General features: G+C 37.7%; 1 protein-coding gene across 1 annotated transcript in view; it reads left to right on the top strand.

Moving 5' to 3' along the window:
• Window positions 1-13,669, top strand: part of SUCLG2 (succinate-CoA ligase GDP-forming subunit beta) — a 134,386-nt gene that overhangs the window by 71,263 nt on the left and 49,454 nt on the right. Inside the window, exons 7-9 of the mRNA XM_029995978.1 lie at window positions 9-105; window positions 5,742-5,903; window positions 7,440-7,582. Coding sequence (XP_029851838.1) covers window positions 9-105; window positions 5,742-5,903; window positions 7,440-7,582 — 402 coding nt within the window. The remainder of the gene's footprint in view (window positions 1-8; window positions 106-5,741; window positions 5,904-7,439; window positions 7,583-13,669) is intronic.

The following is a 13,669-nucleotide window of genomic DNA, read 5'->3' as shown; positions in this document are numbered from 1 at the left end:
AAATTTAGGCAGCAGATCAAATTAAGAAGCTGTATAATCTCTTCTTGAAAATTGATGCCACTCAGGTTGAAGTGAATCCCTTTGGTGAAACTCCAGAAGGGCAAGGTAAGAAATTGAAGGAAACAAGTGAATGCATTATGATTCTTTATTTATGCAAACTATAAATTAAATTGCATAGAAGGCTGTAGCAGCAGCTTTGCATTAATTTCATTTTGTAATGTAATTTAAGCAACATTCATAAATATTCCCATGGCAGATTTTACATTTCAATACCTTTTGTTATTTCATCCAAATACTGGAAGTATTGGCTTCTACATGTTACGCTTGGTGAGAAACAGGAACATTTTCTGCTCCTCTGCTCTTTGTACAAAGTTGGATTTTTCTTGGTTTTGTTTTGGGGTTTTTGGTTTGGGGTTTTTTGTTGTGTTTTTTTGTTTTGTTTTGTTTTTTTGTTAATGCTGCTAGAATTACTGAGATTATGGGGAAAGAAACTTGTTATTTTATGTTTGTAAACATATGGGTAAGTTAAAATTTTAAGTGCATGACTCTGCAACCTACTAGAGCACAAGAGAAATTCCAGCTGGAACTGACACTTAGCTACATCCTTTGGGAACAAAAAAGGGTAATTGATCTGCTTCCACCGTGAATACAGGGCTGAGAAGGTATAGGGTAAAAAGAAGGAGCTAGGTTAGGTTTCACAACATTCTAGTAGTTGGTTTTCCAGCTGAAACCTTTCCTTCCATTTGTCATTTTTGTCCAACTAACTTGGACAAAGGTGAAGAGGGGAGGAAGTAAAGATGCCTGTGGTATTTTGAAACAATGGGGCTGATCCAGGTGAATCATAGTTACCACCTCACTGTTTCATTTGATGCCAGAGCATTTTTACCCATGCGTTCACTCCTAATGCCAATATTTTACGGTATTCATGCCCCTTCCCTTTTTTATTTCTTGTCTTTGATTTAAATGGGTAATGATGAGAAGTTGTGGAGCTCAGGGGGAGCTAGCTGAGACTTCAGCGTCACAGGCTGCAGTTCACAACCACTGGTGACTTCCTAGTAGAGGCCCTACCTCCAGTGTCATTTTGTGATTTGAGAGAAGTTTGACGTTGGGAAGTGCGGGTGGGTGTTTCTTGAGTATTCTTTATCAATGTTTGTCAAGAATGACAATTCCAGCTTTTCACCAACTTTATAAGGTATGCCTACAGATTAAAGTGGAAATTAGAAAATGGAAAGAGAAAGCTTTTACCCATTTCAACAGGCATTAGGATTGTGGCTGCTTAATTGCTGTTCTGGAAACTTTTGGAAAAAGATCACTGCTACGTCAGTTAAGAACACAAGTTCCTCATGGGAGTCAGTACCAATTGAAAGAATTGGCATTTTTAAAATACTTTTTATGTGCCCATAGCTAGTTTGTAAATTAAACAGCTTTTCACAAAAAAATCCATATTTTTGGCTCAGTTGGTCAGGAATTCAGAAGCTGAACTGTGGCTAGAAACTATGCAGTCTCTTCCAATTGTCCAACCTTGTTTTTCCCTTTTCATTAAAAAACACAATACAAAAGAATTGGCAGAGAATTGTCCACAGCTTAAAAGGAGAATTCTGCTGGTATTCAACTCTGAAAATGTCTAAAAGATGTAAAACAAATCCTGCCCCAGAGTGTTTTATTAACACAGCTTAAAAGATGGTGGTCTTTGTTATAAAGTGGGCTCTGGGACACTGAAGTGCCCTGTTGTAAAGTGGCATTTTAAAAACAAATACAAAAAGGAATATCTTGTCTATTATATGAGGATAATTCAGAGACAATGATAAAAATGATCAAATGTGTCATCTTTTTTTTTTTTACGTAATGAGCTGTTTTCAGGTTAAACTAACCTAGAAGAACATATTTATGGCTTGAATGTATGAATTTTGCTTTGATAGCAGACCTTTTTCGAATTCCTTCTTGGTTGGGGGCAGGGGAGTTCAGTGTTGTTGCCACCAGGATCCTTTAGCTCTCTGGATAGACACCAAATTCTTTAATTCTTTTTATTTGAGAATCTTTCACAGCACTTTGTATTCAGATTTCCAGCTCATTTGAAGTACCGTAATAATGTACGCATTGAATCGATAGTTTCTGCATTGTAAACCTTGCTCAGCTTAATAAATATAAGTCAAATTCTTAGCAACTAACTCTAGCTCCATTGGTTATTATGCAATTTGTGAAAAAATGGAAATCTTCAGAACCCAACAGACTGTTGATTTCCCCCGCCATTTAAATAGATCCGTTGGCCTCATTAGAACCAGTTGAGAATGAGGTGAGAAGGACATCTTCATTTTGTGTTCACAGTGAAGCTAAAGCAGAACAATGAAATAGGGCCTTGTAAAATGAATGGTCTGGATTCTTCACGTTCTAGCAATGTGCAACACATGACACTTTTGACCTTTGGAAGATGAATGGGACCTTTAAAATAGGTGCAACAAAAACTGCTGGAACTTCCCTGCAGATGATGATGTTCACTTCAATACAAATTCATTGGTATGTTTGTCTGCTATGACTGATGTACTTGCCAGGTTTATTTTGTGGGTTCGAGACCACTGATGCTGTAAAAACAAAACTTCCTTCCTCAAAACTTCTTGAAATAGTTTTTTTAGTAGACCAATTGACCAAGATACCTTAACACTACTGGGCAGTATGGAAGGTACCCGGTAGTCCTTTTGCTCAGTCAGATGTCAGGAATTGGGACATCTATGACAATTGCCTTCTATCAGGCAGAGAAACTAGGCTGTTTGGTATTCACACTTGCTGGTTCAAAACTAGCTCAGACGACTAATATAGAAGCACTTTACTATTCTGCCAAAATAACTTTTGGCAGAGCAAAGGACAGAATCCCCAGTTCAGTACCTACATCACCTCAGCCATGTAGTCCTGCAAGGAAGACGTTTAAGTATGTCTTGGGAGTTAGTGGGGGGACACTGTAGGTGTGTATAGGTGCTGAGAAGGGCAGAGACAGCGCCGTCAGATAACAGAATAGGGACATCATGGAGGTGCTGAAGACATTGAGGTGCTTGGCTGGGTACCAACAGGGGAAACTGGTAGACAACTAGGGCCAAGTGAAGGAGAGGACAGTTAGGAATGAGGGGAAACAAAGCTGGTGGTCCTAAAAGGTCCTAAAGAACCACAGTGGTATTAACTTTGCATCATTGCTGGACTACTATGAGGTGGCACTGTGGAAGAAATGAACTGATTTGGTTTAGTTACCAACTTAGCTTTTCTGGAATGGCTGTGCATATTTAGTGAGGAGGGCTTAATATGAGGGATGGTAGGAGTTTTTATGTTGTTTTCTCCGAGGTTTTTCCCCATGTGTTTTGCATCCAGGAAGCTGAGGAGCAGAAACAGAGTGGGTTTCAAGCTGTGAAAGCTGTCTTACTAGCAGACATATACAGAAGTCTTCCTGTGCTTATTTCTTTTTTGCTAGCAGTTTCGCCATCTGAAATGTCTTGAAGAAGAATAGAGATAAAACAAATGGAAGAACATTTGAGTAGCTTAAGGCAGTTATTTCTAATGATAAAATATAAGTCTCTGTATGAAGACCATTATTCCTGTCAAAGTAACAGTTAAGATGGATTTATTTCTTGCTGTGTTTTGTGTTTTTCACTTGTGTGAATTTCCATTAGAAAATACATTGCCATTTGTATTTCCTTTTGTTTAATTTTGTAGCAAATTCTTTGTTAACGCTATTGGGTCAGAAGCCTGTAACTGCCAATTTCTTTGGGGGTTTTTGTTTTGTTTGCTCTCAGTGTAAGCTGTTGAATTGGCAGATGACAAAAATTCTAAACTGCTAGCAAAAACAACAGAAGTACTCCATGAATATAAGTATTGGAGCTTTCTTTGATATTTGTTTAAAAGCAAAATTCATTTGTATAATCTATCATGCATGTAACAATGTGCTTTTGATGGTGAAAATGGTTTGATAAATATTAATAGGTGTTTTTCCTGTTACTTTGCACAGCATGGCCTTTGTTAAAGATGAATGTTCTGTAGAAATTAGATTCTATTAATGTGACATTGAGGATGTTCATGTCCAAGGTAAACAGAGCTCTGAAACTCCAGTTTTACTCTAGGTTTGAGTTGTTTTAGCAATTTAAGGAACTGAAAGCTTGAAGAAGAAAAATGGTACAGGTCTTGTTAAAAAAAAATTAAAGCAGCTGTAGTACAGTAGAAGTGTATTATGAACTTCAGACGTTTCTCCTTTTAGCAGATTCCCACATGATGGTTGACCGGGTAAGATCTAGACTCTTCCAGGAGATATTTATTATACACCAACACTCATGAATAGTTCTGAAACTGCAGTCACTGAAACAAAATTTGATCCTGTTTTAATTTAATCTGGTATTGGTTACAAATCAAATGTATTTTAAAAAAAACCACAAAAACCCCAGCAACATCAGAAAACTAAAACAAGAAAACCCAATGCAAATCAAGACATACAACTGAGACTCTCCTGTTTGTGTAAATGTTTTGTTTGCTTTTTGCTTAGATATTTTCCCCCAAGTTAAGCAATTGTATATTAAAAAAAACCACAACAAACCAAGAGAGGTATTTGTCCACCAAAAAGATTGTGTGATTAGTTATATTAATTGATGGGTATCTATATCAAAGACAAAAAATTGTCTTTTTAATTGTACTTGGCCTGTAGTTGCAGAGATGTGTACAATGTTCATGAGCACATGGACACGTACAATGTATGTGTTTCAATGGCAATATGAATCAAAGCACAGCAGAAAGAAAAACTATTAGATTTTTCTGGATGCAGCATTTAAAGGCACTTAAATCTGACTGGTTTGCATTGAGAAATTAATTATACTTCAGTCAGTAATTATAATCTGGATATAGTACAAATCAAATTACTTACATAGTGAAATGGTAAGTATATAGTCTTATATTTACTTACAATATCTTAATCTAATGAGGTGTTTGCCTGTGCAAACCCATAGAAATAATGAGTCAGTAAATAGGCAAATAACCAGTTCACTCTACATGCATTTCTGTTACTGGTGGGTTTATGTGAATATTATGTCTACTAGCTAGTCTATTTAATATAGTCAGGTTTAACTACTTCTTAATTTGTTTTTACAACCATAGCGGATGTTGACATTGATGAGAAGTTTTGTATTTACTTTTAAAATTTTCTTTATTTAAAAGTAATCTTTTGATAATATTTAACACACATTGGCTTAAAGTTGTTTTAGTTCAAATCTTTAGTGAAATAATGTGTGTATAGCTAGTAACATTATAAACTAAAAATATGGCTAAGGAAAGCATTTTGTATTGCTCAAATATAAATAAGTGCATGTTACCAAACATTGCTTTGGATTTCTAACCTGTTACCTGTTATATGTGTCATACATTGAAAATATTTAAAGTAGACTTTCTTATGTAATTACTGCAATCCACCTGTCCAAATCATAAAAACTGCCTTCATAACTTAGGGGAACTTTGTTTAAAGCAAACACAGAAGATCATCCTGTGACAAGGGCATGTGACTGTAGTGTGGAGATGCTTGCTGTACCTTTTCTTAATATAGGATTTAAGGAAAACTTGCCCATCTCTACTGGACTCAATGCTAGAACTTCAGCTGATCATATGTTGGAAGCAGCATCAGTCCCTAAGCAACCTTCTCCCCCTCCCTGCTGTAGTAGTCATAATATTTCAGAAGCTCTAACTGTAATCTTTAAATGCCTATATGTTTTTTTTTTCTTTAGTTGTTTGTTTTGATGCCAAGATAAACTTTGATGACAATGCAGAATTTAGGCAAAAAGAAATATTTGCCATGGATGACAAGTCTGAAAATGAGCCTATAGAGAACGAAGCTGCCAAATATGACTTAAAATATATAGGACTGGATGGAAATATTGCTTGCTTTGGTAAGAACAAATAAATCCAAAAGGCATTTGAAGACAAATTCATACTTGTTCAGTGTATAGACTTTGTTTACATTCTGACATTCAATCCACCCTTCGCTGTATTTCAGTCTATTTTGCTGAGGTTGTCTGTCCTTCCACAAGTTCTTGCAGGAATGAAACTAGAATTGTGTTGAAACTGTGATGAAGGCCGCAGCAGACAGGCAGGGTACATGTGCTATCAGAGAGAAGGCAGGCTAAGGGAGAAGGCTGTGGGGTTTCTACATTCTGAATTTTTAAGCTGATGCAATTGGTCTTTCCAGTAATTAAAACAAAACAAGAGAAGTCATCAGAATTCAGTCATTAATTTTCAAAAATGAGACTGTTACTTAAAACACTCTGCAAACGTAGGTGTGTAAAAACATGATATTCCCACTTACAACTGAATATTGAACTCCATTTTGCTTTAAGAAAAGCTGCTAAAGAAGCTGCTTCGTTGTTAAAAGGAAAAAAAACCCAGGTTTTTTAGTTTCCTGAAGTTTCTGTAGAACAGAAATTACTCTTGTGTTTAGAAGAGATAAATAAAGAAGTCACCTATGCTCTAAATTTTCATTTTGTACAAATTCTTTTAGCCAGTACAGCTTTTTATTGTGAATCTAATTGAATTAGACATTTTATCTCAGCTTGATGAGAAAATATCCAGCATTTACTTTGCTTAGATGTGTACTCCAACCACAAATCCAAAAGATACTGATAATGTGTTGCAGTTGATTCAGTAAGTGACAGTGAGACTTTAATCTCAGTTTAAAAAGAAAAACAAACAAAAGAACCAAACCCCCAAAAAAACAAAAACCCAAACAACAATTGGCAACACTACAGTATTTTTTTTAGTATTAGGTATCACTGTTAAATTACAGGTGACACAGAAGCCTTACTTTGTCCAGCAGGAGCAACTTACTGGGGACAAATAATTCTCATCTACTTTTCCTAGCTTAGAGGATGTTGGTGCCCATGGCAATGCTTCTAGACTGGTGCAAATGCAAAATAAAAGGCAGTTTCAGGAGCATTTGATATCCCCAAAATGTGGTTGTGTTTTACAGTAATACAAAGCATCATCTACTGCTATCACAATGGTAGGAGGGAAGCTTAAGGAGTCAATTTGTCCTTCATGTCTCATGATGCAATCACTATTCCCAGAAGTTTTTGTGTCTGTCTCTCTCTCTCTTTTTTTTTTTTTTTTTTTTTTTTTTTTTAAATCAGAAGTTTTTGCATTTCCACAATTACCGTTCTGGTGCTCGTGCATGCTTAAGGGAAGGTGCGCATCTAAGTCCTAAAATTGATACAGTCATAAAGAAACCTAAATGTTGGTGTGTGTGCACCAGATTTTGAATTATTTGTTGCATTGGATATCCCTAAATAGGTACTAACGTATTTAGAAATAGCTATTTATGTGTAACATTTTGAGCCGTGTTATGTGCTTGTGGTGATACGGTTTAAGCCTTTTCACAAACCTTATATACTTCTATGTGAAATACAACTACTTGATGTTTACGATTACAGTCAATGGAGCTGGACTTGCAATGGCAACATGTGATATAATATCCTTGAACGGTGGAAAGCCAGCCAACTTCTTGGATCTTGGTGGAGGTGTGAAAGAAGCACAAGTATATCAAGCATTCAAGCTGCTGACTGCTGATCCAAAGGTAAAAAAATTGGGTTGGGACCAGAAGCTTCGCCATGCAGCAATACGGTTGTGTTGTTAGAGTATGAATAGTATGCTGAAAAATACAGATAATGGTGTGAACGCTGAGGATGAGTTACTAAAGGGGTGATCTGGCAGGAAAATGATTTCACTGTGAACCACTGGACTGACTTTTCAGTTCCTGGTCCGCACTCAGGCTTGCTGGTCAGTCTTGAATGGGTACTTTCTCAAGGCAGTTCAACAAAGAAATGCAGATGTGGTAATGCTGAGCATTGCAGTGCTGAACTTTGAACATCTGGCTCCTAAAGTAGAATTTGTAAGGAGATTTAGATACTTAAAATATCATTCCTAACAGTATAGTGCCACTGTAGAGTGAGAAGGAAAATGGGAATTAAGCAAATAGCTAATTCTAAAGGCTGATTTATACTCTTTTAAGCAAAAGGTTTCTAAAATATCTGATTCTGCACTGCAGGATAGTCTGTGTTTAATTAACATTAACAGGCTCAAATCATAGCCTGGTACTTCATAACACTTCCTTTTGCAGATGGAGGTACAGTTGCTCTTTTCTTTTTGAACAACAGGAGAAGACATTAGTCTGTGTGTATTGAGTAGAAGTTATTTCTAGAGATGCATGTTAGCATGCTGAGGTCATTGGTCCCCTTTGCAGACAGAAGTAGAATATCTACTGAGAGAATATTGATCAGGCGTAGGCATTGGAGCAGTGCCACCTGACCATCCCTGCCAACACGGAGTTATGCTTTTGTATGTAGCCAGAACTTAAGTTGCTGTAGATTTTTTTACTAATGAATATCTGTCGAAGGGATTTGATCATCTTTTCCATCTCCTGCACCTAAGCATCTCTGCTGAAGTCCCAGTTTCAACATTTTGCTTCTTTTTGTGGATCTGGCTTTGTCTCCTTTATCTCTCTTTTTCTGTGCTTCCATCCATTTTCCTCATGTTCATTGTGTCTGTGATATTAGCTCCTCTAAATACCACCTTCCTGTGAAAATTGCATCCCTGTAATTGTATACCCTGCGCAGCTGTAAGTGACAAAATGTTGTGACTTTTCAAATAGAGGTGGATGTTGTTCGCAGCAATATTTCAAGGCAAAATTGGGAAGAAAATTTACAGTACAAAATAAGCACAGGTCAACCTCATATTGTAAGCTCTTTGCAGTTGTAACTCTGCTTGCATTTTTTTTAAGGCACGTTGTACCTTGACAGCTCAACTGTACTAGAGAGAGTCATCTGCAATATTTAAAACATTCTTCCTGGATCTTTTTGCACTCCCATAGACCTGGCTCGTGCTGACCTTTTGTTTGTAGAGGTCTAGGTTTATGTTCTTCCCCAGACCCATAGGAAGAGAACTGGTTGTCTCCTTCTGCTTGGTGATCTTAGAAGATTCAAGTCATTAACATGCCTAAAAGAACACAGACCTGGAGAAGTAGAGAAGCAAGATATCTTGCCTGGGGCAGAAGGGAGGCAGGATGGGACTTGAGATTCATGCTAGAAAACCTGATAGTTTCCTTCATTTTCTGATGCTAGTAGACACTGTTATGCTTGTCTTCATTTGTGTAAGTTTCAGCTATTCTCAGGACATTACACAAAGATGTGTTTGTGCATGTTTGAGTTGTTCTGCAGTGCGTGCTTCGTATGATGATCAAGGTTTGGCTGAAATGTAATTTAGTTCTGAAACTTGTGTTAGTGGTGGAGAAGCAGGTGCAGTAAAGTCTTAGATACACAGCTTAGCTGATGACTATCACTATGCTAAATGGGTTCTGTCTGCTACAGCACAAACAGCAGGTATTAATTTTGGTGATGAAACTTACAGAGTTTAAACAATTTTAAAACAAAAAGGCATTTCAGTAGCTCTCAGCTATATAACACCTGCATGCCCAACATTTGACTTGTAAATGTATCCTTCTTCTATTATATGTTCTGCTTATGTATTACTGCTTAACACTAGCTGCTTACACCAGGGCTAGTGAAGCTGTGCTAATTGAGACAGTGGGGCAAAGTAAAAGGTAGCATGGAAAGGACCTGAAATAGTCAGTTATGCTTGTGTCTATGCACAGCTGTAGCTCTGCCATTCCTGGCTTTCACTGGCTGAAGATGCAGAAGGCTTTAGCCTAAATGCAGCACAACCCATTCGCCTTTAATTTGTTGCCTCCTCTCTTCCTTTTGAATGCCTTTTGTGATCTTTTCTCCATTCACAGGAAGAATCACAGAACAGTTCCGTTGCATTTCTCTTTTGCCTGTTCTCTTTATTGCACTCCAGGAGAAAAAGGGAGGATGGCTGCTTAGAGCCTCACTAGACTGTTTATTTGGTATGGTGTAGGGGAAAGAGGATGCTTCTGAAAGCTATCTGCTCCAGGGAGTGCAGTCCATAGCAAACTTGGATGCACATACGTAAGTGACAGCATTGTCGACCACAGACATTGTGTTTTTATTGAGATTTAATGCTGTTGCCTATTTTTAAGTTATTAACATTGTTCTTTTGAACCTAGCCCTGCACATGACCAGTCATACCACAGCTCTTATCTTGAGAGGTTTGCCAGGTTTAAGTGAGCCACTTCTGAACTGTTTCTTGTCAGCCCTTTCAATTTGACTGATTTTCCCTTTATTTTATGTCACTGTGACCATCAGCAATACTGTTTCAGCTCCACATGACATCAGGTGAAAACCTTCTCTTAATGGTAGCTGATGAAGAATATTTATGAGATTAGATTAGGATCAGGGGAAGATATGCTGGCATCCCAGTACATAATAGGAGACTGAGGCAACCCTGGCAGTTATATCAGGCCTAACATCAAAGCTCTTGTTTTTCTTACTGCTCTGTAGTTGAATATTAATATCTAGCTATTAAAAAAATAAACGTTTCATGTTTTATTTCATTCTGTTCAGAAAAGATAGTAAATGTCTGTTATTTCCTCTCCTGATCCACCATGTCCATTAGCTCACTAATATACAGTAAGAAAATTGAATGAATATTCTCTTCTTAACCGATAGTAGGCTTTCAATCCCAAGAGTCATTGTGGCTAATGCAGCATTCACAGTTTGTATCTGGTCAGTAATTTCCCTGTAACCTTTAATGTGATTCCCACCTTGTTTGAGAAGATAAAAATTTGCTCTTGGGAACTTGAAGGGCAGTTAATTGTTGCAAATGTCTCTAAACAACATGGAGCCTCTGAGGAAGACTAAACAAACAAAAAAAAGTCTACAGGGCTGTAATATGGAGAAGCACTGTCTTTTAGTTGCGCTGAAATGTGTCACTGGCAGTGTTAAGGACATTGAAAGAGAAGAAATCTTCCAGGAGGAAACGTTCAACTGCACTTTGAAATAGATCTCTTTCTCTCTCTTTAGCTGTCTTTAAAACATATATTTTGTATTAAAGCAAAAAAAATAGAGGTATGCCAATATTTGATTTAGTGAAGCTGGGCATATTGTTTTGAGAAAAATGAAGATCTTGGCTGGTTTGCTACTGGTTTAATCTGGCTGTTATCAGTGTCTATAATTCTTAAAAAAAAAAACCAAACAAAAAAACCCCAAACCACAAAAGGTTACCCACTGGCTTTTGGATGAAAATGCTGTCTCTGGAGTCAGTGACCCTTTTATACTCCACTGGTCTTGTTTGCAGTCTGCCATATCTGATACTTCCTAGGTCAGACAGGTCACTGCAACAGTTCTGAATTCCTTTCTTTTACTATCTAAATTCCAGACTCTTTTTTTTTTTTTTTTTTTTCCCCTCCCCCCCTCTCCTTCCTGCCTGTCTGTTTCTGAGTTTGTGCTGTGCATCTGCTTTGGCAGAAAATGAACCGTCTTCCTTCTTTTCAAGTAGTAACAGGAAAGGGAAGATGGCTCGATCTGGGTGTTTAAGCTGCTAGGAGGCACTGCGGGAGCTTCATTGCTCTTCTTTGTCCCACGGTCAAGTAGAAGAGGTTGTTTCCTTTGGTATTTCAGGGGTTCTGAGTGATGCCTGGCTCTCCCCTGCATGTATGAAGTGCTGTTTCAGTCATCCTCACTGAAGTCCTCATCCTTGAGTACTCTCACATCCTTACCAAGCTCAACAGGTGCTCGTTTTTATTCATGCTGAAGACCTGGACTGTTATATTTACCATATGATAACTGTTTGTAGGCTTCAACAAAGTTTTGGAAAGGCTAAAGCTGAAAAAAAGTCTTGTCAATAAATCTGCTGTCGGGGGCACTGAAGCATGGTTGCCATCTCTGCCCTCTGCTTTGGCCTGGAGTCATCCCACATATCTGACACTCCTAAGTTCCTGCAGGTTTTTCTCGTAGTTTTTTTATGCACATTGCAGAGTCAACGTCAAGTTTCAGATGTTGGGCTGGCTGAATTGTGTTTTTGAAGACCCTAGTGCGTATGAGAGCCCATAACAACTAGGCTCTTGGTGCGACATATTTAGTGACTACAATTAGGCGAAGGCCAGAAGCATCTTATGTACAACCTGAAGCAAGTCACATCCTCTACCTTTTTTTCCCATGCAGTCTTGATAGAATAACAATAATATTGTATAGGTTACTGGTATAGGAGAGTTGCCCATTAATGCTAACATAAGTGGTATGTGCGCTTGAGATGTGACCCAGATGAAGGACTACATAGTCTTTCCTCAGGCTTTTGGCTATACACCATCCCTTTTCTTTGTTGTCCTGTGTCCCTAACAGGAGCTGAAATACTGAAATATGAGTAAAGCAAACTAAGCTGTAAACAGGTTTGTTTCACCATTGACTGGCTCTAGTCCTGAACTTAACAATTGACTCCTATTAGAAAGCATCACTGAAATACAGGCAGTTAAAGGCCAAAATTGTTTGCTGTTCTTGTTCTCCTTTTCCCCCTAAAGCTCCTTTGACAACCTTTTTTGAAGCCTGTCATTGATGGTATGACTAAAGACTTACCAAATCAATTGATGTTAACAAGTGTTTGCTTGTCATTTAAGCAAAATACTATTGACAGATTGAGAAACATTTCTCTGGAAAAAAATATTCCATATTGACATCTGTTAACTCATACCCAGGGAATAATTAATATCAAACACGCAAAACTTAATTTTTTTTCCCCTTTAACTGTTCTGTAGTCCAAATTCAAATTATTGTTTTATTAATACAGAATAGGCATTCTTATTCCTGTCACTTTGCTTCGCCTGTTTGCTTATGTCAGATGCATCTCTCTGTCCACCTCAGTGACAGGAAAAGTAATGGCATTGATGTGTCTTGCCATTAAGTTGAGTGTGAAGCAGAGGTCTTGGGGCTCTTATTTTCCAGGCATCTGAGAGAGTGAACAGAATTCTGAAAGAGGGTATCATTAAATCATAATTTTGAAATTCACTTATTTTCCAGCTGTGCTTGGTGTGAAAGTAATACAGTTTATCCATCCTTATTATGTAAGACATTTTTATCGCCGGTTTATCCTTTTGGCTTGAGGGATTTTTAGTATTAGTTTTCTTAACACTGCAGTCCGTTACGTGGCAACAGAAGGGATAACATTATACTAAAAGGAAAGATTTGGGATACTATTTTCTCAGATTTCAGAATTAAAAATAAGGTTGCCTTGTATAATTTATTTGGTCTTTATTTTGGTTGAATTAATTCAGAATTGGGTGAGCTAGTTCAGTTAAGACAATTCAGGAAGTTTGGAGTGTAGTAACTGTATCAGTGTGTTACTGGACTGTTTGCTCTCACCCTACAACTTTAAACAAGGACGTGCTCCTAGTTTAAGGGGGAAAAGGCTCTTTTGGGTATGGTTTCTAACTAGGCTTGACTATACAGCTGAGGGTTTTGTCCTGGAAGTTGTGCAAAAATCTGTCTTATTCAATGAGTCTGTGCCTAGTGTTTGACTGTTGGGTTACAAGCCTGAGCCAAAAAGCAGTTTTGGCAGATAAGCTTCTTCTGTTCCCAACCAATTATTCCCTGCTTTCTGCCCACTGAGGCATCGTTTCAAACAGTCAGGGAGAAAAGAGAGTGGAAGAAGAGGGGAATGTTGTCACATGGCATTCCTGATCCAGGATTGGGCACTGACACATTATGATCACATCAAATAAAAATAAAAATAATGTCGGCAGCCAAGTTGTGAGTGC

This window comes from Aquila chrysaetos, chromosome 20, assembly GCF_900496995.4.
Source record: "Aquila chrysaetos chrysaetos chromosome 20, bAquChr1.4, whole genome shotgun sequence".
NCBI lineage: Eukaryota > Metazoa > Chordata > Aves > Accipitriformes > Accipitridae > Aquila > Aquila chrysaetos.
The sequence above is the reverse complement of the archived record's forward strand: the minus strand, read 5'-3'. Positions and strand labels throughout refer to the sequence as shown.